This window comes from Aureobasidium melanogenum (genome assembly GCF_000721775.1).
Source record: "Aureobasidium melanogenum CBS 110374 unplaced genomic scaffold scaffold_13, whole genome shotgun sequence".
NCBI classification, from domain to species: Eukaryota; Fungi; Ascomycota; class Dothideomycetes; order Dothideales; family Saccotheciaceae; genus Aureobasidium; species Aureobasidium melanogenum.
This window is the reverse complement of record NW_024470065.1, coordinates 551,240-577,209: the sequence shown is the minus strand read 5'-3', so window position 1 is coordinate 577,209 and position 25,970 is coordinate 551,240. Positions and strand designations below refer to the sequence as shown.

General features: G+C 51.0%; 11 protein-coding genes across 11 annotated transcripts; 5 read left to right on the top strand and 6 right to left on the bottom strand.

Annotated features, from left to right (window-relative positions):
* Window positions 1-787: 787 nt before the first annotated feature.
* On the top strand, window positions 788-1,288 carry M437DRAFT_50550 (uncharacterized protein; the record flags this gene model as incomplete). The annotated part of the gene is made up of 1 exon (XM_041022027.1): window positions 788-1,288. The coding sequence occupies one exon, from the start codon at window positions 788-790 to the stop codon at window positions 1,286-1,288; it is 501 nt and encodes a 166-aa protein (XP_040879015.1).
* A 264-nt stretch (window positions 1,289-1,552) lies between these two features.
* On the bottom strand, window positions 1,553-2,465 carry M437DRAFT_76138 (uncharacterized protein; the record flags this gene model as incomplete). Its single annotated transcript, XM_041026566.1, has 2 exons — window positions 1,553-1,752; window positions 1,835-2,465. 2 exons carry the CDS (start codon window positions 2,463-2,465, stop codon window positions 1,553-1,555), a joined length of 831 nt encoding a protein of 276 aa, XP_040879014.1.
* A 377-nt stretch (window positions 2,466-2,842) lies between these two features.
* M437DRAFT_85420 (uncharacterized protein) lies at window positions 2,843-3,625 on the bottom strand (the record flags this gene model as incomplete). The annotated part of the gene is made up of 2 exons (XM_041028286.1): window positions 2,843-3,093; window positions 3,154-3,625. 2 exons carry the CDS (start codon window positions 3,623-3,625, stop codon window positions 2,843-2,845), a joined length of 723 nt encoding a protein of 240 aa, XP_040879013.1.
* Window positions 3,626-5,213: 1,588 nt separating this feature from the next.
* Window positions 5,214-8,423, top strand: M437DRAFT_66929 (uncharacterized protein; the record flags this gene model as incomplete). The annotated part of the gene is made up of 2 exons (XM_041024854.1): window positions 5,214-5,236; window positions 5,291-8,423. 2 exons carry the CDS (start codon window positions 5,214-5,216, stop codon window positions 8,421-8,423), a joined length of 3,156 nt encoding a protein of 1,051 aa, XP_040879012.1.
* A 671-nt stretch (window positions 8,424-9,094) lies between these two features.
* M437DRAFT_50595 (U6 snRNA-associated Sm-like protein LSm7) lies at window positions 9,095-9,781 on the bottom strand (the record flags this gene model as incomplete). Its single annotated transcript, XM_041022036.1, has 3 exons — window positions 9,095-9,240; window positions 9,365-9,436; window positions 9,565-9,781. 3 exons carry the CDS (start codon window positions 9,779-9,781, stop codon window positions 9,095-9,097), a joined length of 435 nt encoding a protein of 144 aa, XP_040879011.1.
* Window positions 9,782-10,666: 885 nt separating this feature from the next.
* Window positions 10,667-12,028, top strand: M437DRAFT_9673 (uncharacterized protein; the record flags this gene model as incomplete). The annotated part of the gene is made up of 2 exons (XM_041029101.1): window positions 10,667-11,419; window positions 11,663-12,028. Coding segments are annotated over 2 exons (1,119 nt in total), but the record flags the coding sequence as incomplete, so codon positions are not given.
* Window positions 12,029-13,956: 1,928 nt separating this feature from the next.
* On the bottom strand, window positions 13,957-15,712 carry M437DRAFT_50508 (uncharacterized protein; the record flags this gene model as incomplete). Its single annotated transcript, XM_041022017.1, has 3 exons — window positions 13,957-14,750; window positions 15,033-15,443; window positions 15,496-15,712. Coding segments are annotated over 3 exons (1,422 nt in total), but the record flags the coding sequence as incomplete, so codon positions are not given.
* A 314-nt stretch (window positions 15,713-16,026) lies between these two features.
* Window positions 16,027-18,125, bottom strand: M437DRAFT_85415 (uncharacterized protein; the record flags this gene model as incomplete). The annotated part of the gene is made up of 4 exons (XM_041028285.1): window positions 16,027-16,116; window positions 16,168-17,172; window positions 17,225-17,668; window positions 18,096-18,125. The coding sequence occupies 4 exons, from the start codon at window positions 18,123-18,125 to the stop codon at window positions 16,027-16,029; spliced, it is 1,569 nt and encodes a 522-aa protein (XP_040879008.1).
* Window positions 18,126-18,320: 195 nt separating this feature from the next.
* On the top strand, window positions 18,321-20,857 carry M437DRAFT_66924 (uncharacterized protein; the record flags this gene model as incomplete). Its single annotated transcript, XM_041024853.1, has 2 exons — window positions 18,321-19,502; window positions 19,559-20,857. The coding sequence occupies 2 exons, from the start codon at window positions 18,321-18,323 to the stop codon at window positions 20,855-20,857; spliced, it is 2,481 nt and encodes an 826-aa protein (XP_040879007.1).
* Window positions 20,858-21,472: 615 nt separating this feature from the next.
* On the bottom strand, window positions 21,473-22,015 carry M437DRAFT_50607 (uncharacterized protein; the record flags this gene model as incomplete). The annotated part of the gene is made up of 1 exon (XM_041022041.1): window positions 21,473-22,015. The coding sequence occupies one exon, from the start codon at window positions 22,013-22,015 to the stop codon at window positions 21,473-21,475; it is 543 nt and encodes a 180-aa protein (XP_040879006.1).
* Window positions 22,016-22,459: 444 nt separating this feature from the next.
* On the top strand, window positions 22,460-24,742 carry M437DRAFT_12710 (DEAD-domain-containing protein; the record flags this gene model as incomplete). The annotated part of the gene is made up of 1 exon (XM_041018674.1): window positions 22,460-24,742. A coding segment is annotated over one exon (2,283 nt), but the record flags the coding sequence as incomplete, so codon positions are not given.
* Window positions 24,743-25,970: the final 1,228 nt, after the last annotated feature.

The following is a 25,970-nucleotide window of genomic DNA, read 5'->3' as shown; positions in this document are numbered from 1 at the left end:
GATACTCCAGGCGCCCTGCAAACAAGTGTGTGAAGAAGCATGGGATTGATCGAAGCGCTGTACAACAGCATCAGACCTTTGTGAGTCTCAGCCCAAAGCGAAGTTGTGGTTGGAGCAGGGGAAGACTCGTCTGCAGTACGCATAGTAAGGTCGGACTCCAGATCACTATCGCGAGTATCTGGCATCTCAAACTCAAACGCTAGCGCATTGCATACATCTGTGTAGTCCAGCTTGCCAAAACGAGTAATTCTCTAGCGCTCTTTGTGCGTTGTTCATGCATCGGTGACACAAGGCTGTCAAGTATGGATATACGGCTTACATTTAACAAATCTGCCTCATATGTCTCCTTTACATCGCCCTGATGATGATGGGATTTCTGGACAGCTGGATTGTTTGCATTATTCCGACCTTACATTTTGAGCATAAGTGGTAACACTCTGATGAGAAATAATAGTATAAGCAATGAGCGGCACTGCTGGCTACCATATCTCGGTGGAGTACGCATGGCGGCTACACTGGGCGACTGAGCCTATCAATCCAGTCTCCAAGCCGGATACGGGATGCTGGCGCTTATTGACCATCCATTGGCTATGAGAAGTTCAACACCAACATGATTAAGCGCTGTCGTGATGATCACCATCTAGGCCAAGGAAGTCGCACAAGAGGTACATTATAAGTTCAATGCCTGACAGCAGGGTAGGGTATCAATCACATAACTTGCAAATCTGAATACCCTCATCAACAAAACGTCCATCTATTTGCCTGTCCTTTCTCAACCCAGAACGAGATGTCGTTGAAAGACCTCGAGCCCAACAGTCTCCACATATTGATATTCTTGCGCGACGATCCACCAAAGCCAGATGACTACCATTGGGCTCTCTATCTCCATCAGAACGCTGATCTTGCAGGCACCAAGTATCATGTGAGAGGCTCAGCAGGGCGCTGGCTTGCCGACCACGCGGTCGCGAAAGGCGTGTTGAAAGACTTTCTTCTAGTTGGACTTGTTCAGATTGCAACTATTCCTCCTGATTTCATGGACAATGTCGATTCGATTTTCCGCACTTATGATAACCAGGTGAATCAAATTCCTGGGCTGACTTGTCGGACTTGGATTTTTCATGTATTGGAATTGATGCAAAAGCCCCAAGGAGGAAGAGTTATCCTAAAGTGCGATGATCTTGCGGCTTTGGAACGAGAAGTGCTCGATTGGGGCAATGTGAACGCTCAATCGGCGTCCCGCAACGAACAACCGCGACCGCTCTATCGATCTTCGCTCTGCGGCTTCTGAGCCTAGTGGACCAATACGAGGTGCGGACTGAGCAAGGTTGGAATTCGTGATGTGATAGATGTTCGGAACGCAAAAAACGATCATGTCCTCGATGTTGGTCTGGGAAAGGTCGTTGAGAGTAATCTTTGGTACTCCATTTGTCTTCATTTGTTCTCTGTAGTCCTTAAAATATGTTTTCCTAGCCTTCTTCTTGGAGGAGCATGAACACGAGACCTTCCAAGAGCACAATTGCTGAATATTGTGGCAGACGTAGTGGTGTGAATATCACCACGCATACCAATCACCTGTAATTCTGGTGAGAGCTTGTTCAGCATCTTTATAAACCAGATATTTGTGATCACTGAGTCTGAGAACAAAGTCATACCACCAGAAGTCTTCATACTGAAAGCGAAGAGCGGTGGTAAACTCCCAGTAATCAGGATACCAACCCGCAGACTCCCAATCGATAAATCCTGAAACATGGCCTTCGTGAACCATAATGTTGTGATGCTTGAGGTCGCCATGTGAGTACACGATATCGTGCTTGTCATCAAAAAGCTTGTCGACTCTTTTTTTGGTCATTATCATACATGTCGAGTCCGGCGGGATAGAGCAAGTAGTCGTTCATCTCCTGCTCGGTCTCAAAGGGACCCATTGATATCAATGGCACGCGCACGCTTCTGATGGAAGTGCCTGACGACGAGCATATGCGGTGTTCACCCCACGGACTCTTCCACCTCCGCATTGACGACAGGTAAGCCTTCATCTCAAACAGAACAGTGTCTTTCTCGGTCTGACTGAGGCTCTTGTAAACTTCACCTAGTTCATGTCCTGGCAATCGCGTCATGAGTATCGAGACTGGCGCGTGAGGCATATCGGGATGTTCGCCATAACAGATGACTCGAGGTACCGGCATGCCAGCTTTGCGAGCGGCTTCCATGGCCAACACCTCTTCGATACGGGTTCCATCCGACCATTTGATAAGGAGTCCGAAAGGCAGTTGTATGATCTGATTGCTGAACGAGATCCCGTACCAACGACAATAGAGATGCGAAAAGCGCATGAGCTTCTTGTGTACGATGCCCCAGAATCGGCGTATGATATATGGCGATGCTCGAGGTAGTGGCTGCATCTGAAGACTGTCAGACACTTTGTACGTGTAGGGCCAAGTGAAGCAAGGTGAGAGTATGTTTCCCATTGTTGTGCCCTTAGCATCGAGTAACGGCTACGTTGAGGAAAGTAACGTGTTGGAATAGAGCCCGACCAACAGGAGAAAAATGACGCAGATGATCAAGTTGTATCGACATCCGCCAGGGGGAAGGAATGTTTCCCTCGACACGTGACTCTGTGCACTTCGACCAATCTCAGTTGTCATTGGCGCTTTAAGCGCCTTGCAAACGAGCGCAAAGAGAATCGAACAAGACTCAATACAAGACACTTCGTGTCCGCAGTGATAGCCCAAAAACGCCGTTTCCCACCCAAACGAAGCTCAGAACGAATGAGCGACCTATGACCCATGTGTGTATCAAGTGACCAAAACTCAGAACGCCTCGTTATTCAATTTCGTGATATCTTTCAATGAGCTGATATTTCCAGGTGACTGCGTTGTAGCGCTCTGGCCAGCTCTTCTTCGGTGAATGGTGTGTGGTCGTGAGCGAATGCAGCTTTAGGCGGCGCTTGTGTTGGTGTCGATGTAGGTCCTTCCGCGGTATTTCCCAATGGCGATGCTTTGGTCGGAGCTCTTGATCGTAACTCGGCAGTTTGACGTCGTGAGTATACAGGTCGGTGTGGCTTGTCTTCTCTGGATTGTACTCGCGAGAGACCAACTAGACATGGTCGTTAGCAAAGCCTCACATTGGTTGCATGTCATGTTGAGCGAGACATACCATTGGTCACATCATCGTCGCCATAGGCTTCAACTTCAGTCGCTAAAGCAGGCGCAAGAGCAGCATGCCTCTCTCGCGGTACTTCTAGACTTTCACGACCACTCTTGACGCCCCCTGAAACGCTATTCCTCCTACTCATGGTCATGCTGTTTCTCAAACTGCTTCTGCCTCCAAAACTCTTTCTGCTGATTAGACTCGCCCGTCGACTCGGCATTCTTGTGCCCATAGGGCTGTATTCACTCATGAAACTCTTTCTTCTCCAAGCAGATGCAAAATTGAACGACTCCAGCTTTTCCTTGTGTTCCTTCTTGACGGGGGCACGGTACTTTGGTCGAGGCATTGGTTCGCCAGGTTTGTATACGTTCGAAGGCCAGCGTTCTCGGCCTTCCTTGGTGTCTGTTGATGATTTGTGAAGTGACGAATTTGGTGACGCCTTTCGTAGAGCCTTCTTGATGCGCTCGCGGAAAGCCATGGCGAATGGTGTGTTGCGGATGAGGCCGGCTCGAATATCGCAGTGGTGGTTGTAAATTGATCAGCGTACCACTCGCGTGGTAACAAAGCAAAAGACCAGTCTCCTCGTGCCAGAAACGTGGAAACCCGGGTCCTTTGTCTGTTATGAAAGGCGCAAAGTCCGCGAGTTACCTAACAGTCGGTTTGGCGCGGCTAATTGGTGATTATGACGTGCGGACCGTTGTACCGGCTTTGACGTTGATGAACAATGAATGGGAGCAATGAGTAGTTCGTAAAGATTTGGTATATAATAAAGGGCGAGGTAAACTGTATCTGAAATAGAAGAGAAAGAGAAAGAGTAAAGAGGCAATTGACAATGGGAAGAAGTAGAAAAGTGCCGTCTCATCAGGTCGCGGAAGTAGATGCGGAGGACGGCGTCTCCCCACTGCTTCGACGCAACGCACGGTTCTCAAAAAGCCCTGGCCGAGAACTACCGCCCGACGCTGGCTTCGGCGGTATTCGGTCAAACTCTTGTCTGAGGAAGAAAAGTGCGGAGAGGTATGGAGAAGGGGGCTTGATTGACAGGAGGTTTGCACTATCTGTGTGGTTGTGAGACCTACTTGGAACAGTTCATGGCAGAAGCGATCGACTTGAAGATTGACATGGCAGTGACGATGGCGACGATCACCATGCAAAAGAAGCATTTTCGAAGGCCAAGCGTCTGGGGCAGTCTCACTGTGAAGAGCCTGAGACGGTGAGACCTAGCGCCCATGTCGTCCAGTTCTCTGCATCCTGGAGAGCGATATTGTGCAAAGAAGACACCTTTGACTGTGACTGACCTTGCTTGCTTTGATCCTCTCTGCCTTGAACAACGACATGGTCTTTACACAAAATAATCCTCACTTACCAGTAAGTACACAGGACTACACAAGCTTCAGCGCGAAAGAGGCGCCCCAACAGGGCACCAGGATAACGTTGATGAGGATACTGCAGCGGAGAGGATGGCCTGACTTTTGCTGGCGGCGGTGTTCTCACCTGCATTATTGATGGCTTATTCCAGCGTCTGGAATTCAGCGGAATCAGATTAGCACAGATTGTGTTGGCAACGTGAAGTAGACAGCGGTGCAAAGCCACAAGCAAACATGTCAAGCCCACCAACGCCACGATACCCCGCTGTCGACGCAACTGACGATCGCGGCGTCACCAAATCCTTGTTTCGCTCCCGCATCTTCATCGACAAAAGAGTGAGTGAAGTCAGGAAGAGACGCTCGCTCGAGCCACAGACACGGGACATGTCACATTCAAGCTTCTCGTGGATGTGGATTGGTCACAGAACTGGTCGTGCAGGGCTTCAACAGCCGTTTTCCTGCATCAAAGTGCCTTGAACTGCTGTGATGCGGCAGATCTGGACCTCAAAGTGGACGTCCCATCTACGTCATGTGCATGCCTCGACTTCCTGTTTTAAAGAGCTTGGGACTCTGCCACTTTCCATTCTTGAACCATTCACATCTCAATTCAATTTAATTGTAACCCTTACGAACCCAAGATCATACTTGACGAACGCGAAATAGCAAATTTACCACTAACGACCACACTTTACGAACATCAAAATGGAGAAGATCAAGAAGATTTTGTAAGTATAGCTAAGCTGCCTGACATGCCACTTGCTAACATGTCTCCTCGACAGCTCTCCTGGCCACGAGCAGGATGAAAATGTCATGTATAACGACCCCAAGGCTAGCGGCACTTCTACCACCAGAGATAGCGCTGCACCCACCCAACACACTGTTGGTTCAAGTACCAAGGACACAAACCTTAGACAAGACGTCCTCGATCCTCAAAGAAACCCAGAGTCTCGACCCAACATCACTGATAATGCCAGTACTGCAAGCATCAGATCAGGTGTCGTTGGCGCCGCTCAGGAACCTCGTAACGTCGAGGGCACTGGCTTCACAGACTATGCCACTGCAGGCGGTCTGGCTGCACCCCAGCAAAAGCTTCCCGTCAGGAGTGTTACTCCTGTTGGGCAGTCTCGTCCCAAACCTACACAGATGGAGACCATGGACCCTAGCGGTTTCGTGAACAGCTCACATGCACACCGCGGTCTTGGACATGACTACAATGGCGACCCCTGTCCTGAAGGCCAAGAGCCCGCCGTTCCTGGTTACGTTCACCACCAGCACGGTCCCCATAGCACAGATATCGCTAACCAGCTCGACCCTCATGTACCCGGCGGATTCCCCTCGGACGACGGCCTCGATACACAAGAGCGTAGAAGAGATGGTGGTCTGGCATCAGGCTCTACTGGCCTAGGTTCAGATGCTTATGCTACTGAGCAGCGCACTGGTGCTAGCGGAAATCACTACGGCAGAGATGCCGCTCTTGGTACTGCGGCTGGAGCTGCTGGTATTGGTGCTTACGAGCATGCCCAGCACCATAACAACCTTTCTGCCCAGGTTAATGACCCCAACCACGATCCCTTGCTTGCTCAGCAAAGACAGGAACGTCTAAGTGACTTCGACGCTGCCATGGCTGGCGGTCAGAGATCACAGCCAAACGCATACAACGCCAGCTCAGCTGTCGTGTCGCCATCGACTACCGAACGCTCTTTCCCGCTCAGTAGCCACCCCACCACCGCCACTGGCTCTAAAAATATTCCTTCAGAGTCTGGAACTCACCATGGCAGAGATGCCGCTCTTGTCGGAGGTGGACTTGGCGCCGCTGGTCTGGCTGCACATGAGGCTGGTTCTCACAGACCTTCACACGAATTGGAGGGCTTCGATGACCAGCGCTATGATCCATCTGCTGCTTCTGGCGACAAGCCCACCCGTATTCCTAATCTGATGTACGGCACTGGCCACTCAGGCCAAGGAGTCAACCCTACAGAAACTGCCAGCGGTACAGGCTACGGTAGAGAGACACTTCCGGGTCATAGTGTGAACCCGTCAGAGACTGCCAGTGGTCTCGGTGCTGGCGCTCTGGCCGGTACATACGAGTCTCCCGAACACCGCACTGGTGGGGTCCCAAGACAAGGTGTCAGCGCAGCAGAGACTGCTAGCGGCCAACAGTACGGCAGAGAACCACTGTCAGGTCACGGAGTCAATGCAGCAGACACTGCCAGTGGTCAACCCTACGCTGGTTCGCAAATGCAGAACTACGGCCGTAGCGGCCCCACTGAGACTGACCCTGCTACCAAAACTGTTGGTCCTCACAAGAGTAACCTCATGAATATCATCGACCCTCGTGTTCAGCCTGAGCCCGAGAAGATGAAGGATAGAACTACCGCTGGACCTCATCAGAGCGACATGATGAACCGCGCTGATCCTCGTGTTGACTCTGATCTGTCCAAGCAGAATGAGCATCATTACGGCCGGGATGCAGCTGTCGCAGGAGGACTCGGTACTGCTGGTGCCGGGGCTTACGAGTATGGCAAGCACCACAACCAGCCTGAGAGCATCGGTACTTCCGCTTTCGACCCTCGTTCGACCAACACGACTAATCTCGTGGACCCCAACCATGACCCAATTCTTGAGCAGCAGCGAGTTGAGCGTCAGCGTGCCTACGACTCTGCCTTGGCTGGTGGCGCAGGGGCCGGAGGCGCAGGTGCTTACGATCAGAGCTACCCTCAAGGCGGTGCTGCTCAGAGCACTCTTGGAACTTCTCCGTTCGCTTCTCGTTCTGCCAACACCGATCCTGCTGTGGCACAACAACAATCGGGACACCACTATGGTCGCGATGCAGCTGTCGCCGGAGGTTTGGGTGCTGCTGGCGCTGGGGCTTATGAGTATGGCAAGCACCACAATCAGCCCTCTGAGAGCGTTGGAACCTCCACCTTCGATCCCCGCTCGACCAACACCAGCAACGTCGTTGATCCCAGCACCGACCCTACTCTCGCACAGTCGCAACAAGGCCATCACTATGGCCGTGACGCGGCACTAGTCGGAGGCGCTGGAGCTGCTGGTGCTGGCGCTTACGAGTACGGCAAGCACCACAATCAGCCTGAGAGCGTTGGTACTTCCGCTTTTGATCCTCGTTCGACCAACACGACTAACGTCGTTGATCCTAACCATGACCCAATCCTCGCACGTGAAAGAGAAGAACGCCAACATTTTGCTCGTGATGGAGCTGTAGCTGGCGGAGCTGGAGCAGCTGGCTACGGTGCCTATGAGGCTCTTGACCCCAAGGAGCAGGAGAAGCTCGCCAAGCATCAGGCGCACGAGGCCGAGAAGGCACGCAAGGCTCAGCAGCACCAGATGGACAAGGACATGAAGCATCAACAGCATCAAACTGAGAAGGATCTGAAGCATCAGCAGAAGGAACGTGAGCACGAGATTGCCAAGCAAGAAAAGAAGGCCGAGAAAGAACGTGAGAAGGAAGCCGACAGGTCCGAAAAGGAAGCCGAAAGAGCCACCCGGGAGAACGAACATCCCGAGAAGAAGAAGCACGGCATCCTCGGCTTCCTTCACCGCGATAAGAAGAACGAGCCTGAAGACGATTTGCGTCAGCAGGGTCGTCTCCAGGAAGCCGACATTGCAGCCCACGAGCGCCACCAGCGCGAACTCGAGGCACGCGCTGCTGATGGCTCTATCCCTGCTGCGGGAGCTAGCTTTGAGCCTTCGCTTGAGGAGCAGAGAGCTAACCCTCTTTCTTCGGCTCCCTACAATGATATTCAGGAACATGGTCATCAGACTGTTTCTACTGATACTTCTGGCCGTCACCGTCTGCACAAGGATCCTCCTGCTAGTGTGCTCAAGGAGCGCGGTCTGGAGACTGATCACCCCTATGGAGATAGCCACGGTGCCAATGTCCGTATTGCTTAAGCAGTTCTTGGGAAAATTGAGGTTCAAGGGGCGTCTTATTTTGTAATCACGATTGATAATTGCTTTTGCACTGATACTAGATAATGAACACGACAGTCTTGTTTTCGAATAATTTTGGCCGTGATGAATTCAGTCTGGATTTGGCTTTGCGAAGAAGAATCTGCTCGATGATGTGTCTAAAGATCTGGCGATATCTCAGTATGTTATCTAAATTGCTGTCTGCAGGTCAGCGCATAGAGGTATGAATCGACACGTCTCGTATCAAAGGCGACCTTCTATCTGTCTTGCACTCATGACAGCGATGTTTTGACATTTTTTTTTTCAATTCATTTGATCATTCATTTTACGCTCTCAGGTTCAAACGACAAAGACCTCCTCTGTTTTTGATGCATCAGATCATGGCGTTGAGAAGGATGTGCAAATATCAGACAGGGTGATATGCTCAACGAGCAAAATCTTGGTCAAAACCGAAAGCCTGACTCTAGCATCGAGCTTGTCGCGTACGCCCTCCGATTTTGTCCTGGTCACGCAGTCGAATCCCCCATCTCTTGCATCCTGACTCGAGGCGTCCTCGTAGAGGTTGGACTTGAAGCCTCTTGTGTCGTCCAGTCTGCCTAGCTCTCCATGAAGTTTTGTTGCACGCTCTCGGGCTCTTTTAGGATTTCAATTGCTCAGATAGCAGCGGCACCTTCCTCCTCAGCTTGCACAAAAGGGTTTGCGATCTCTTCGCTGCCGTCGAGGGGAGAAATGAGGACGAGGAGGGTTCCACGAGCGACTAGGAGACCGAGTGGTCTTGACGAGGTATTGCCTTCGTCGTCTGTTGATTGGCGCATGTCAGCTTTGTCTTGAGCTGTACATAGGAGGATGTGTAGCAAGAGAAGGAGAGTGATGGGCGTCAAGGAGAATTGGGAGGATGTGAGTCGCGCAGGCAGGAAGTTTACCTCTTGTGATTTCCTTGACGTCGTCGAGGACGAGGTTCATGAGTTGATCGTAGCCTTTGAGTGTACCGGTGACTGTGGTTTGTCTCGTCAGTATTTGCGATTCTCTCTTTGCATCCTTTGAGCGCATTCATATCGTTCTCGTGGCCCCCTCATGCGTTCCTTCTCTTTGGATGTCTTTCGATTGGGTGACTAAAACTCACCCTCTCTGCCTCCACTGAACTTGACCTGAATCTCCTTGTCCATGTACTTGTTCAGATCAAGAATATTCTCCTTCTTTGGGCGCGGTGTCTCGGAATCGTTGTTGTGCGATGAGTTGTTGTTGTTGTGAGCGCCGCCACGACCTCCACCTCTTCCACCGCGGTTTCCACCACGGTTTCCTCCTCTGTTGCCGCCTCTGAATTGACCGCGTTCTGACATTGTGTTGGGTGGATGTGCTGTGCGATTCGTAGATTGAATCTGACGTAGAGCTGTCAATGGCGGAGCTCGCGCACGGCGGAGAATGGCAGCGGGGAGGAGAGGAAGGCGCGGTGGAGATCCGTGCGTTTGCGCCTTCCTTTCCGCTCCGCGATTGATGCAGGCAAGTCGTTTTGGACTTTGCGGCTTTTTAGGACTGACTTGCCGTGATAGCCTGAAGGCCCTGAATACAAGATTGGGGGCGTTAAAGTTGGGACAGTAGACTGTCACTGGTAGACTGTCGTTTGCAAAGGTGTTCGATTAGTCTTGGTGTTATACAAGGATGAGATTGAGTTCACAGATACTACTGGCTGTCAAACATGTTATTCCCGTCATGGAGCGCCTTCCGGTTGTGGTTCTTGAGATAGCTTCCACACCGCTCCGCCCGGGGCGCAAGGGCGGCAGGAGACTACGCGGCCGGTGACGAATACACGCTGCACGCTGCGTGAGCTTGCCGGGCCAGACTGGAACCAGAAAGCGCCAGTTGCGAGTGCCGGCCTAGGTGGCCGACCATTGCTGCCAAGGCCCAGTCAGAGGCTTTGGAATAGACAGCCTGGATGGGTATTGGCAGCATTGGCGGCAGCGACAATCCCAGTGCCGACAAAGCGCGAGCCTCACCTCTACACTCACGCAAACCGTCGTGACAAGTCGTCGTCGTTGTGCGCAGCCTTCTTGATCAGCCTCTGGCCAGCGTCCACCGCTGCCTGCCTTCCACCGCACACCACCCACCGCAGTCCGCGCTGACAATGTCCGAAGCCGCTCCGCCCACCGATGCCCGCCAGCTGGGTGTGTCCATGTCGTGCTCTATACACATATCCAACACCATACTGATGCCATGCAGTCAACCCTAGCGCAAAGCGCAAGCGAAGTCCTTCGTTGGCCCCATACCAAGGAGCAATTCCGCCGCAGAACAAGGCGCCAAAGACGAACAACGTGAGCAGTCAGCTGCAGATCAACTACATTGCCCGCCAATGCATCGACGACCTCCCCTTCATTTCCAAGGAAGACACACTTCCTGGTATGCTAGAGACTCTGTCATCATACACTCAAGTTCTGGATCGTCATGAGTCGCTGGCTAGCAACCTCGGCGCTCGTCCTCTCGGTCCAATCCTGATCAAGCGCTTCGAGCGTTGCTTCGATGCGCCTCCGCGAGTCATCGCTTCACATTCTCATGCTAGAGAGTCAGACCTGCCTCAGGTGACCTGGCTGGACGTCGTGCACTTTGCCCAAGCACATCCCTCGCAATTCACCCTGTCCACCTTCAGCGAAGGTCGTCGTGTGTGCCAGTTCTACTACCCCCAGAAGCAAGTGCGCGTGCAGATTTCTGAAGAGGACTTTCTGTTCATCAACAGTGGAAGATGTCAAGACTTGATTCCACCGCTCCCTATCTGGGAGGACGAAGAGAAAGAGGTGGCTACATGCGAGCTCGTCGAGAAAGCTTTGCGAGATCTCACTGCAGCTGCCGACTCGGTCGCCGCTCGTACCCGCCAACTGGCCCATCGCCTGAAGGGGAGAAGAATGGCTATTCTCGAACGCAGATCTACCGAAGAGTCGCATAACAATCAAGTCCAGCAGCAAGCTGTTCCTCCTTCTTTCGTCTCGGTCAACAACACCAACCAACAACCACTCCCACAGCAGCCTCAACAACAACAGCCGCAGTCTCCAGACAAGGTTGACCCTGCTTTGCACATCCGCAACGATCTTCTGAAGCACTTTCAGTCTCTTCCTAAACAAGTACCCCAACAACCAGACAACCGTCGCGTCTCGTCCATCCAGCAACAACCTCAGTCACCACCTTTTCAAACTCCGCAAAACTTCAGCCAGCACCCTCGACCAATCCTCGAGTCGAATTCTACCTCAGTATCTCCCGTTCCTACCAACGTCGCCGCCATAGCAGCCGCCGCTGCTGCCCAAGCTTCGCACTATGTCCGCGACGAGTCACCACAATCGCAACCCCGCCACAACTTCTCAAAACCCCTGCCCCCATCGCAAGAAGTGTCGCAACCTTATCGTACAATTTGTCAAGCTCACATGGAAAGCCTGCCACGCGGTTCTCGTGTCATGCCCCCATGCGACCGCTGCAGACGTCTGAAGATGGATTGCCTGAAGAATCTGTCCTCATGTGGTGGATGCACCAAGAAGCATGCAAGATGTCACTGGAAAGACGTATCCCGTGAAGAAGTACAAGGACTAGATGGCTTCGAAGAGGCAGAAAGACTCGCCAATGAATATGCGAATGGCACCAGGAGATTCAGTGCTAGTGCTGAATATGCAGCCAGCGATACTAGCATGGATGTGGATAGAAGTCCTTTCGACTACCCTAGCCATACTGGAGCATCTACACCAGGTGGTCTGGGCGTCCAAGGCTTCTCTCGCCCACAGACAACAGGATACCCAGAGGTCCAGCAGCAAAACTCGTACCCTCCACCTCAAGCGCCTCAACAGCAACAAGGCTACGAAGACCCAAGTAACAACAACTATCGCGCACCCGCGCCTGCACCTGCACCAAGACCATTCCCAGAAGACTTGACTCAGCAGCAGCAACAAACCCAACAACAACAAGACCGTACAATGGACCTCCTGCGCGTACTCGGAAACCACAACAATGGCATTAGTTCCTCGTCTCCAGTCCCTGCCAACACCACCCCAGCTCCCGTCATCGATGCCAATGCCAACAACCAAAACAGAAACAACGGCGCGTTCAGATCGTCATTTACACCTGCTAATGAAAGTCCTGCTACTGCTGTAGGAAATGGGACTAATGGACAAGGTGCGGAGATGCCAAGTGCGAGTGAAGCACAAAGAGTCTAGAGACCTCGAGTTGTAGTTGATGAAGCCTATCTCGAACGTCATCGTCGTCGTACGAGGAGGTCTTCGCGAAGATATCCTTCTTCTCCTGAGTTGGGGGAGGGAGATGCCAGGAATAGGCCTTGGTTACTTTGAAGAGGAGAAAGACGACAGATTTTGGAGGCAAGCGGTAGACTGTTGTTGTCCCGGAGGAACTTTGATCGTTGAAGAAGGTGCAGTACTCTCCTATGTTTGGAAGTGGAAAGGTGGGGTGGGAAGGACTGGATTGGTATCATGATGTCTTTCCTTTTCGTTGGTCATTTCTAGGGGGTTTCGAAGCGCGGTCTCGGTTTCTCGGTTTTTGGAAACTTCACTCTCGTTTGCATTATCATCTTTTTCCATTTGTAGCGTTTTTTGAGTCGCGTTTAGCGAATTAGCAGTATCGAAATTGCAAGCCCTCACATTTCTCAACCATCAATCAAACTTCTCAGAACCTCATAACTTGTAATCATTTGCTTTGCAACGAATTTATCCATGCGTACTTTCTTTACTCTCTACTAATCAAAAACCATACTATCCCCCTCCCTGTCATCTCCATCTTCCCCATCTCCGTCCTCCTCATCTCCCCTTCCACCCACCCTCCCACTTCTAAACCCTTCAAGATCAAACGTCCTCCATTTCTTCTTTCCTTCTTCAACGACAACACAATTCCTTCTTCCTTTTCTTCCATTCGCGATGAGATATTTCGGGATCCAGGTTGCTTCAAACTTGACTGCTACATGGCCATCTTGTTGTAGGTCTTGGAGGGTGTGCCACTGGGTTTTTACACCGAGGGAAGCAGAAGAAACAGAACGATAAGGCAAACAAAGCAGATACCATACTTGCTCGTGACAGAATAGACATAAGAATGTTTCATCGTCTAGGAAGTGGACGGCTGAGATAGTACCTGAGGATGGCAACAAGATCTGTGTCCACGTCGTGTCAACTTGTCCATTTGCCGTTGATGTCAAGGTCCACAGTGCCAGTTCACAGACCTCGGTGTTGTTTGCAGCAGGAACACCGATAACAAAAGTCTGAAAGACGTGTGCAGACGTTTCTAGCATGCGGATATCGAGTTGAGGTAAAACAGAAGCAGTGGTGGGGGTTCTGCAGATGAGATCCAACGTTTTTGGTGCAGAGTTAGAGTGCCAGAGGGAAATATGTTGATGGGCGGATTTGCAGACAGCAGTAAGTTGTGCACTCCAAAAATGCAAACTCAACAATTTTTCCATCTCGGAATCGGAAGCTTGGGAATTGGCTCGTGAGGTGTGGATACTGGTAATGAGGTCTTTTGTTGTTGGTTGGTGTGAAGCGTCAATCTCAGCTGTAGAAAACACAATGGGTTTCAGTCGAGACTTTGTTAATCCGCCTTCGAGGTAGGCAAGTGTGTTGGGAAGATCCAGTTGTGGTGTTTCTCTCTCGGCCATATCTTTTGCACTCAGAGACTCGGGATCTGCGGCTGCGAGATCGATCTGATGTCTAAGCCATCTCGAGAATGCGCGGAATTGGTGTTGTTCGGCGCCTAAGATTTGTACTGCTTCATGGACAAGTAGCTGCAGAGATGATAAGGTCGAGAGAATGGAAGTAAAGGCTTCTGGCGGTACATCAAAGTGAGGTGTGTCAGAATAGTATCGAGCCAGACCTCGAAGATTCGTCGCAACGACCATGCTGCGCTCGAGAACAGGCAGGAGATTCGTGTGTAAAATCTTAGAAAGTTCGGTGTAGAGTGTCGTCATGGCATGATCCCATCGTTTGTGACCGCGCTCAGCCAGTTCGTCGCGTAGCCATTCGAGCATTGTTGGGGTAAAGTTTCCAGTCATGGCAAGGTGATATAGGTTATCTTCTAGAGCACCCTCACCTTTCTCTTCCAGTGTTTCATTGACATTCTCCATAAATCGAGAGGGTAGATTGGTATGAGTGGTCCAATCGCTCTTCGCTGATACAATACTGCATGAAATGTATCCGCACAAGTCACGAAGTTGTGCTGTTCGCGAAACGATCAAGTGCAAATGCGATCCCCCAGATGACATCAGTGGTATGTCGAACAGACTGATGTGAAGATTCTTGAAGCCTTGGTTGGATCCGTCCGTTACTTCGTCATCACGCTCTGCTCGTAGGATAGCATGGTGTTTTGAGCGTCGATGTGAAGTGTACATGAGCGGTACAAGAGAATGCGGTGTCTCGTCGCCCTCCTCCATAGGCGATTTGATACCTGAACCAGGAAAGTCGGGTGTGTATTTGATCTCGAGAATATCATCAACAGTGACTCGATTCCTGCCACCAGCATGTCCGACAAACATAACATCGGCTGTCAATCGATCCTTCCTCTGCATTGAGTCAAAATAATCGTCGAGAGCTGCTTGTGTAGCAAACATGTCATATCGTCCACTGGCAGTGTGTCGAGTTGGAATCGGACTAAGACGAGGCAATATAGATTCAACATCGAGGAAAGATAATTGACGAGGCAGATCTTTCAGCAAAGCTTCTTGTCCTTGAGTTTCCAGGTCATCTTCATCACTTGCAGGTGGCTCTTCAGCTGGATCCAGTCCGAGTCGGCTCCACAAGTCACTGATGATCGATTCGTCTAACTCAGGTTTCGAAGGTTTCTTCCAATCGATCGTGTCTTGCGTCAAAACAGTACCCCAACCTAAACAGGTGATTTCACCGCGGTCGACCTTGGACTTCGGATTCGCAGCATCAATGGTGAATGGGTCGTCACCACCATGTCGAATAATCTTTCCAGTTTCTCCAGACACAATATCCACGAATCCAGTGTTTAGAGCCACAGCCAGGCATTTACCTACGATTGTGTTAGATGCTATGCAAACAGGGTTAAAGTGGCAAGGACTAACCATCACGTATCCATTGGATACCAACGATATTTGTTGATGGACTCTTTCGCTTCACAACAAAAGCGCGTTGACCGCCGATGCGGTAAACTTCGATCACTTCATCTTGTGTGACAATCGCAAGCAGATCCGTTCGGGGACAATAGGCGAGTAGATGAGGGTTGATTGTGTACGAGAGAGATTTTTCTGACTGCAGAGGAAGGTGGTACTCCTCATCCATCCTTGAGAGTAATGTTTGAATTTGATTTCATCAGGATTGAAGTCGACGTTGGGTTATGCTAGAGAGTGGTTCAGTGTTTATAGTGTTTAGAAACAATGCAAAGTCCCATGTCTTGGCGCTCTGGAACAGTAGTCGCGATACAAAACAGACACCAGGTAATGGCGGAATAAAGTTGGAGAATTTGAGCATGGATTCACGTGAAGTCAAAAAGAGAAAAGTCAAGATGGATCAGAATCAGAACTCTCTGGGACAGTAGCCAATACTCGTTTGCTTTTCATGACACAATCTAATTACGCCCTAACCAAGATAACCTCCTACACAACCATGTATCCATCCGCCGTCGATTTGATGTCCTTTGAGAAAGAAATGTCCTGGCCCATGTTCAACAAAGTCACCGACGAGACCTGGAGGATCGTTAGTATAAGATCACTGAAAGTGGGTAAAGTTAAACTTACATCGACTTCAACGTATGGTCTTGTCTTTGAGAATCGGACACTCATAGGGAAGAATTCGGCCTCACTCTCTGCTTGAGCCTCAAACTCGAAGCTGCCGTTAGCATTGGTGTCATCCACGTCACCGATCGTCCAGTCAATGCTGTCGCCAGAAACCTCGTATACAGCATCGAAGCTGGAAACAGAAGGCTCGCTGGTCTGATAAGGTATCGAAACGGTAACGTCGTTGAGGGCATCTCCACCGGTAAGTTCGTATTCAAGAGTGATGTTGTATGTGCCAGAGCCAGTCTCGTTCACCCAAGCAGTAAAGGTAATTGGAGGGTCACTGATATCTTCAGCCTTTGCAGCCAGTCTCCAACGCATGACACCAATTGAGTTGTTTGCAGGGAAGCCTTTCGAGGTGTCTGTGAGTTGGATAATCTTGTCGTTCTTGAAAGCAGCCTTGTCAACCTTGGGATGAGAATTGAGCTGTGCGCCATGAGTGTCGCCCAATGCAAGGGCAAGTTGGACCTGTGTGAGGGAAGGATCGGTAATGCGAAGCTGGAGATCACCCTTGACCTCGAATGATTCGAGGGAACCTTCTCGGCTGAGCTTAGCTGAAATGGTCTCAGCGACTGTGATGTGAAGACCTTCGCGGTCTGAAGAGGCGGCGGGCGCGGCGGCCTGTACAGGAGCACTGGCAGCTGGAGCGGCTGGAACAAGGGGAGCCTCTGCCTCGGGACCAAGATCGCCGCGGACTTGTTCGAACATGGATGTCGTCTTTGTCTTCTTTCCGAGCTGCATACCCTTGCTTCGTGCAGGGAGAGATTTTTGGAAGGACTTGTTCTTCTCGGCATTGTAGGAGTCGTAGGTGTCGGTGACGGCGGGTTGGGTAGGCGGAGGAGTGTAAGTAGGATATGAAGGAGCGCTGGGCATGTTGGAGCGACCAGAACGAGTAGCTTCCTTGCGCTGCATTTCGAGTTGCTTGGCCTTTCTCTTGCGCTCCTCGGTGGCTTCGAGTTCCTTGTTCTAAAGTGGGTGTGAGCATGTTGTATTGCGGATAATGAGAAGACGAGCATACTCTTGAGATTATGTCCTGGATGCGCTCCTCGTGCGACTCCATATCGAGGAAAGTCTTGATCTGACTCAGGGTGAGGTTCTCGCGGTAGCCCAGAGTGACCAGCTCATCGAAGGCGCTCAGAAGTTCGAAAGCATTGCGCAGGATCTCACGCTCGTCCAGACTTCTGCAGATGCTGGTGACAACCTGAGCGAAAAGGTGTAGCGAGTCAATGTCCTGAAGGATGTTGGATTGGCGGTTGGTGATGAGGACCATGTATAGCTCGTCAAGGGGCTGGTAAACGAAGCGGGCATTGTCCTGTTCGACTGTTGTGTGCTGGGTACCGCTGTCGGCGAGCTTGGGGAACGAGGCAAGAAGAGCTTCAATTCTTGAACGCTGCATCTCACGGAACTGGCGCGAGAGGACGGCCTTGCCGCCGCGCGTGCAGATGGATGCTGCCAGAACAACCTATACCATTGCGTTAGCTGTCCATGTGCTTGAGCTGAGAGATGGAAGATGTTGATTACCATTATTGTGTCGGACAGAAAGAACAACAGACGGAAAGAAGGAAGGTAGCGACAAAGAGTGGCAGAAGATGGTATAGCTCGTTGTTATTCTGGACCTTAGTTGTCCTCTCCCTGAACTTCCCCACGCTTCGTGGCTCCTGCCTGCCCAGGGCTGCTCGCTCCTGCCAATCGTCGACTCTCTGCCAAGCAAACAGCGAGCCAAGTCTTTCCGCACCCGCTTCCGCCCACCGCACCCACTCGCGTCTGCACTTGCAGCCTGGCCGTTTTCGTCCTTTCGACTTCTGCTGCCCGACTCGCCAACTTCTTCTCTCCACCCAACATTGCAACCCGCGACCACTGGCAACCATCTGTAAATCTGTGCCATTTACATACGTCGCTAGACTTCTGGAACGTGTCATTACTGCCTTGCAAGTGTTCGAAGGATCAGTCTGACCAGCTTTCGCATCCCACGACGCTCTGCATGTACACTAGTGTGGCAAGCCGCTAGCCCACGTTTCACCACTCTCACATCATCTGCATTCCTTTGTTCTCCGCGCACAACATCCAACCCCCTTGCCGATTACTAGTACCACCCACTTCGCCTCTCAGCCGTCATGGCTACCACTCTCCAACCTTCCTTTGGCCTACAACAGCCTGAAGACTCTATGGAGATTTCATCCGAGTATGGCAACATGGATGCCGACATTGATATCGATCTCGACGCTCCCGATGCCCAAGACACCAACATGCAATCCTTTCAAGTAGACGACCACCAAATGCAGGAAGATCCAAGATCCGACCGCGCAGACGACGATCTCATGATTGATGACTCTCATCAAGAAGATACCGACCGTATGATGCAAGACGATGCTCCATCCCATGAGCAAGATGAGGAGTTGTTAGACTTTAGTGAAGACGAAGAAGATGTTCCTATGAACCCTGCAGAGCCTAGTCAGCCCGACATCCACCTTGTCGCCGAATCCGAAGCGCCTGCAGAGCAACCTATGACTACTGCTACTGAAGAACCTGTCGAACTTGTTCAGTCCGAAGCTGCATCCGAGCTATTGACCGAGGGTGTTCAGCCCATCAACACTCAAGCCCCACCGTCAGAAGAGGTCGTGGAGCAGCCTCAGATTGTCTCTCCCGAAGAACAAGAACCTGTGACCGCCCAGATCGTGAACAACGACCAGTCAGACAGTGTCTCTCAAGAACCTCTTGAGCAAGCCGCCCAATCAGAGTCTCAGTCTGTGGCCCAAGAAGAGGCGCAGCCCTCAGTTGCTCCAGACTCAGTTGAACAGCCTGAGACACATGCTCAGGAGTCCGTTGTTGAGTCCACCGAAACTTCTAATGCCGCCAACGAAGGTTTGGAAGAGGTCGCTCAAGCCGCTCAACAAGAGCCTACACAAGATCAGCACCCAGAACAAGGTAATGATGATATTCAGACTGGCGTTGCCCAAGAAGATGATGACCAGCCTGCCAAACGCACTTTGACTCGTCATGAGACCGACCTCTCAAACTATACCGTTCCTGATGATTACTCTCGTGAGAGGCAAGTCAACTCGCCTACTGTGACCGGTCTGCACCCCACCATAGTTGAGTACCAGGAGAACGAGGTCTATCTGTTTCCTTCGAGAGACCCTGCTGTGCCTGAGCAGTACCTACTGCAGAACGAGAATCTCGTGACCACCAGTCTTGGTGATTTGCTTCAAGCTTGTCGCACTGCTCTTGGTGATGGCATCAGTGAAGACGAAGAGCTGGTTTTGGGCGTGGAAGAGTTGGACCTTTACGTGAGCGAAGTAAGTTATGAACGCTAAGTGCGACATTGTTGACAATTGCTGACTGCTTTCTCCAGGACTCGACACCCGCCTTCTCAACCAGCTTTTCCGAGCTACTCGATATGTACCTGCAGCTGCACAAGCTTGATGGCAATGATAGCCCACCACCCTTCCGTGTGTCCCTTACTACCAAAACTAGGTTCAGCAACCGCTTGGCTTCGATCACTCAAGCCATTTCTGAAGGCAAAGGCTTCTCACAGCTATCCTTCTTACAATACTACGAATATGACGAACCTACCGAGTTGCCCGATGAGGACTTTGACGATGACTTTGATGAGTCGGTCAAGCCTGATGAAACGCAGCAACTGACTGAAGAGGGTGCTCCTACCGTTGAGAGCGCACAAAACGTCGCCGAGGAAGAGTTCCCCACAGAGAATACCTCCGCTCCCCAAGCCGAACAGCAAGACGAGCACAATGGCCCTGCTCAAGAGGGTGAGTATGAAGGCGAAGCATCGGCTCAGCATGGAGTGCATGACGATACCGCCGATCAGTCCGAGTACAACCATGATGACACTCAGTACTTTGACGCCCAAGGAGGCGAGTCTGAGCTGTTGGATGAAAGTCATGGTGATGAAGCCGCTGCACCTGCTGAAGCTCATTCAGCCACTGCTGATGTGGAGGCTGCCGTTGGTGACGAAACGAGCCACGAGAATGAGAATGCCGATGACACTGTTGAGGACGAACACGCTTCTGAACATGATGAGCAAGAAGAGCACTTCGAGCAACATGCTGAAGAGCCTCAAGAGTATGAGACACAAGGTGAAGAGCACATGTTCGGTCAAGGCGAGTTCTTTGATGAGAACTACGAGTATCAAGACGGTGAAGTACACGAAGAAGAACAAGGCGCCTTTGCCGCTGAAGAAGCGGTCGACAATGATAGCCACAACTACCAGGATGAGCAAGAAGTTGAAGCTCCAGCTGCCGAGGAACACAATGACAATACTGTGACTTTGTCCGGGGACACTCACGCCGATGAGCTTGAGACCAGCCCTGAAGATGAGCAAGATGCGCATCTGGAGCACGGCAATGCTGATCAGTCTGTCAACGATGGCGTCGCAGATGCTGAACATGATAGCGCCGCAACCGATGACGCCGCCAGCAAGGAAGTCGCTAAGCGTCAGTCACTCGCAATCGAGGACGATGACTATGATGAGATCAACTTCGACGACGAAGACAGCTACGAAGATGATGGCGCCGGACTTGCGCCTGTACTTACAAACACGTCAAGCAAGGCATCACCTGGAGCAAAACGATCATTCTCAGAGCTTGACCAAGTAGACGACGAGCAAGACAGCAAGAAGGCTCGTGCCTCATGAACGACACCCATCTCAACATGGGACGTCTTCACATACCATACCACTACCAACACACCTAGCACGTGGTGACCATCATCCGAACAACACTGCCTGGATACATCGCGAGTCTCAAGCTAAGCCGGAAAGACGACTTTGCCTGTTTTCTGTTACCATATATTCCCCTTCGCCTCTGTTTTCCAGCGCTACAACGAATGGACAGTCTGCTAACCAATAGTACCGGGATGGGATACTAACTATGTCATTACAGGTCGCATTTTAGGTAAGGAGCGAGGCATAAACCTCATGTTGACTTGTCCATATCTGTGGATGTAATGAAGCATATGGCAAGAGGAAGACGAAAAATAGCACGGGCGTTTATGGAGTTCTGATTGTGGGTTCCCAGGAAGATGTGGCATCTGCATCCTTCGATGTCTCTGGCGTGCTTTCATTTGCATCGCGAAAAAACGATACCCCTTCTGCTGTTTATTTTCACGTTCATCATTCATCCTCCCCTGCCCTAGCACACTAGTCCTTAATTCCAGGTATTCCAATGCATCATGCCTTTTTCTTGTATTCATGTTCCAGATCGACGCCTATGTTGTTGCCGTGGATCGTCCTGGGTCTCAATGAGCGTTCCTAATCTTCCTTTCTCTTCTCCTCACCCTCGCCAACACCATCCAAAAAGTCCCTGCAAGTCTGAACAATAATCTGATGATCTTGCTGCTGCTTCAACCCACTAACAACAATAACAGCCACGACACCCTCAACCCCCTTGACCCTAACAGGAAATCCACCACCATGAATTGCAAACTCCTTAGCCTTGTCTTGCAAACAGTACTTCTCGGCAAAGGCCTTTTCGTCGCCCGCAAACTTGTTATGCATGTACCAAGTCGAGGTGCCGAATCTAAGCACCGTCGCGCTCTTTCTGGCCACCCAGGAAGTGTTGTCGGGGGTTATGCCGCTGCGCACGGCTGTGTAGAATAAAGGTGTGGAGTTGGCGAGGGTGATGGAGATTACTGTTGGAGAAGGGAAGGTGGAGAGGCGGGAGCGCAGCAGGCAGCCTAGAGTCCAGGCATCGGAGGTTGTGAAGGTGGGAAAGAGGATTGAAGAGTCGATTTGGGAGATTGCTGAGAGGTCGGTGGGGGGGTTTGAGAGGGCGTAGGGTGTTGAGTCTGCCATTTTTTTAGGCTGGTTGGAGATTTGGGTGTTCGAGTTGAAAATGAGGATAAGACTCTTGATTGCGATTTGCGAGTTGAGAGAGGAAGAGAAGGTGGAGTGGGAAAGAGGTAAGTGTAAGTGTTGGACGAGCTCAAGCTGGCAAGACTGTCGAGTGACCGCATGCGGGCATGTGCCAATGCGGCGCTATACTCACCGCCTGCGGCTTGCGGGGCAGAATCTCTTACCTCCGAGCATTTCTTCAAGAACGCTGAGGATCTGCTTACCCAACAGCCACCTCCAAGATTCTGCAGGCAAGAGCTGCATAAGCCATTCCCGGCTGTTCCCTAGCACTTCCGCTCAAAGCTCCAGCCATGGAATTTTTCTAACATTCTTGACCATCATTTTTCTGTGTACACCCAACATTTACGCCCGTCTCTCAACACATCCGCAATCATGGCACCCATGGACGACGATTTCGTCCTCACCCTCTCCGACAACGAAGATGGCTTCGCCGACGAACTAGCAGAAACCGAAGCAGAGCCTGCACAACTCTCCAACAAAAAGCGCAAGCGCGACTCCGACGCCGCAAACCTGTCCAAGAAAGACAAGAAGAGTAAAAAGCAAAAGAAGAAGCAACAACAACCAGCCGACTCAGACAACGACGAAGAACAACAAGCCATCGATGAAGATCTGGATCCGGAGTTTGAATTCCAACTCGGCGATGGCACGACGGCGAATATGGAAGACTTTGACGGCTGGACTGCTCACAATGCGCAAAAGAATGCTGGCAAGAGACTCGTGGATATTGATGATATTATTGCCAAGAGGAGGCAAGACAAGAAGACTCAGGCTGAAGATCAGGCTGCTGATGAGGAAGAGGAGGTTGAGTTTGCTGGTCTGAGCGATGATGGCGAGGATGAGCTTCTCGCTGAAGACGGCTTTGGTATGGGTGCTGCTCCTGGAGTTGAGAAGGACTCTGAAGACGAAGAGGAAGATGAGGATGAAGACAAGGCAAGCGATGCTGAAGATGGCAGCGAGGCTGGAGATGAATCTGATGACGAGTCTGTCGCTGAGCATGTTCCTCATCCTGACGACGAGGTGTCGGAAGCCTCAGATGCTGAAGAACAAGAGGATGCCGAGGAGGCAGAGAAGCGTGCTGCTTTCTTCGCTCCGGAGTCGAACTTGGATGGCGACAAGGATCCTTCAGCAAAGCGTGTCGGTTCATTCCAGGAGTTGGGCCTGTCACGTCCCATCATCAAGGGTCTGTCATCTGTCGGTTTCGCCGCTCCTACACCTATTCAACACAAGGCCATCCCCGTCGCTCTTCTCGGAAAGGATGTGGTCGGAGGTGCCGTCACAGGTTCCGGTAAAACTGCCGCCTTCATCATCCCCATTCTCGAACGTCTCCTCTACCGGCCCAAGAAGGTCGCAACTACCCGTGTTGCCATTCTCATGCCTACCCGTGAACTGGCTCTTCAATGTTACAACGTCGCAGTCAAGCTGGCCAGTTTCACAGACATCACTTTCGGTCAGGCAATCGGTGGTATGAGTTCGCGCGAGCAGGAAGCAGCACTCAAACAACGTCCTGATGTTGTTATCGCCACACCCGGTCGTTTCATCGATTTCATGCGCAACTCTTCCGCCTTCCAAGTCGATACTATTGAGATTCTTGTCCTTGATGAAGCCGACAGAATGCTTGAAGACGGTTTCGCAGACGAGTTGAACGAGATCTTGACGACCATCCCTAAGTCCAGGCAAACCATGCTCTTCTCCGCTACCATGACATCCAGCATCGACAACTTGATTCGCGTGGGTCTGAACCGTCCTGTCCGTCTCATGGTCGACAGCAAACGCCAAACCGTCGCAGGTCTCACCCAAGAATTCGTACGTCTACGTCCAGGCAGAGAAGAGAAGCGCATCGGCTACCTCCTCCACCTCGTCCACGAATCCTTCAGCACAAAAACCATCATCTTCTTCCGTCAAAAGAAAGAAGCCCACCGTATCCGTGTCATCTTTGGTCTCTTGGGCCTCAAAGCTGCAGAACTGCACGGAAACATGAGCCAAGAACAACGTATCAACGCTATCGAAGCTTTCCGATCTGGCGCTGCTAACTTCTTGCTCGCAACCGATGTTGCTTCCCGTGGTCTGGATATCAAAAACGTGGATGCAGTCATCAACTACGAAGCACCCCAAACCCAAGAAATCTACCTCCACAGAGTAGGTCGTACCGCCCGTGCAGGTAGACAAGGAAAATCGTGCACGCTTGCTGCAGAGCCTGACCGTAAAGTCGTCAAGCAATGCGTCAAAACCGCACGCACTCAAGGCGCCATCATCAAATCGCGCATCATCCCCCCAGCAGCCGCAGACGAGTGGTCGGAAAAAGTCGACAATCTAGCAGAGGAGATTGAAGCCGTCCTCCGCGAAGAAAAGGAAGAAAAAGTGCTCGCAACCACAGAAATGCAAATGCGCCGAACCGAAAACATCATGACGCATGAAGCAGAAATCCTCTCTCGACCCAAGAAAACCTGGTTTGAGAGCGAGGCAGACAAACGCGCTGCCAAGTTACGCGGCAAGGAAGCGCTTAATGGTGTTCAAACACCCGGCGCGAAACTCAAAGGCGATAGAAAGAAGTTGTCGAATAAGCAGAAGAAGAAGTTGGAGGATAGGGATGAGAGAATGGAGGGTGGGGGCTGGAAGAAAGGAAGACAGGAGAGGGATGGCAAGGGAGTGCTTGAGAAGGAGAAGAAGGGCAAGGGAGGGAAGAGGCCGCAGAAAGGTGGTGCCAACAAGGGGCCTAGGAAGAGTATGTAGGAGTATTGCATTAGAGGGGGTTTGGTAGATGACTTTTTTTTTTCGTATGTGCAGAGTTATTTCTGCCTTCTCATTACTCGATATGGTTGTCGAGACGGTGTACTCTGCAGACTTTTACTTTGTTTGGGACTATTTCTGTTGCTTTGCTGCCATGTCAATCAATGGTTTGCACTTTCATGAAGTAGAAATGTCCACAGCTTATCACACCAAGCAACCTGACATAGGCATAATTAGCAAGCCAGCCTAACCAAACCAAACGAACAATTAGACGTGACAGCCCACTGTGCTTCTCGATTCTTCCAATGCCCATCCCACACTTACCAAGTCCCCACAGCACAAAAAAGGGAATGGAAACCCTTTGGCTATACGAATCGCACATTCATGTTTGGCCGATTGCCCTAGGGATACCTCTAGATAAACCAGTGGCATTGCCAAGAAAGAGGAGAACAAGGGAAGGGAATAAAAGTCGCCAAAAAGAAAAGATGAGGTCCTACCCGGGATCGAACTGGGATTACCGGAATCAGAATCCGATGTGCTAACCATTACACTATAGAACCATTTGATATGAAACATCCAGGTCATATAATATATATACCATTTCACAATTTTCAAGGTGCAAGCGAAGAATGGAAATTATCCAATACCTCTGTTTTCGGTGTGACCAACTGCAAAAAAGCTTTCTCGAGATGAGGTTTTTGACACTTTGACGGTGGCAGTGGTGGGAAAAGTTTGGCTTGGCTTGGCACAATTGCAAACAGTCGTTATAAAAGCCGTGATAGTGCAACTCGACAGCAAAAAGCCTGTCAGATGACTATAGCAGACGATATATGTTATCTGGCGTTCAGAATGATACAATTTGGTCTCTCATTTCCGATTACGTGGGCTCGAGATGAGGCACTCCCGGGCACGCCTATCTACACATGGATTGTGCATCAGTATTTCATCGTAGTCAAGACACACCAGGGGATACAACCATCTGCGAGTCCGTCCTATGAGCAGAGTACTCCTTCGCTCCTTCCCATAACGTGTTTTATGCCTTTGTACTTCCCCTGACCATATATGATACCAAGGCAGCAAAGTGATTCCTGGAAAAGCAACCATAAGAGTGAGACTTCTGTGATCTGACTGCTCAGATCGGAACAGAGACTCTTCTCAAAATGACAAG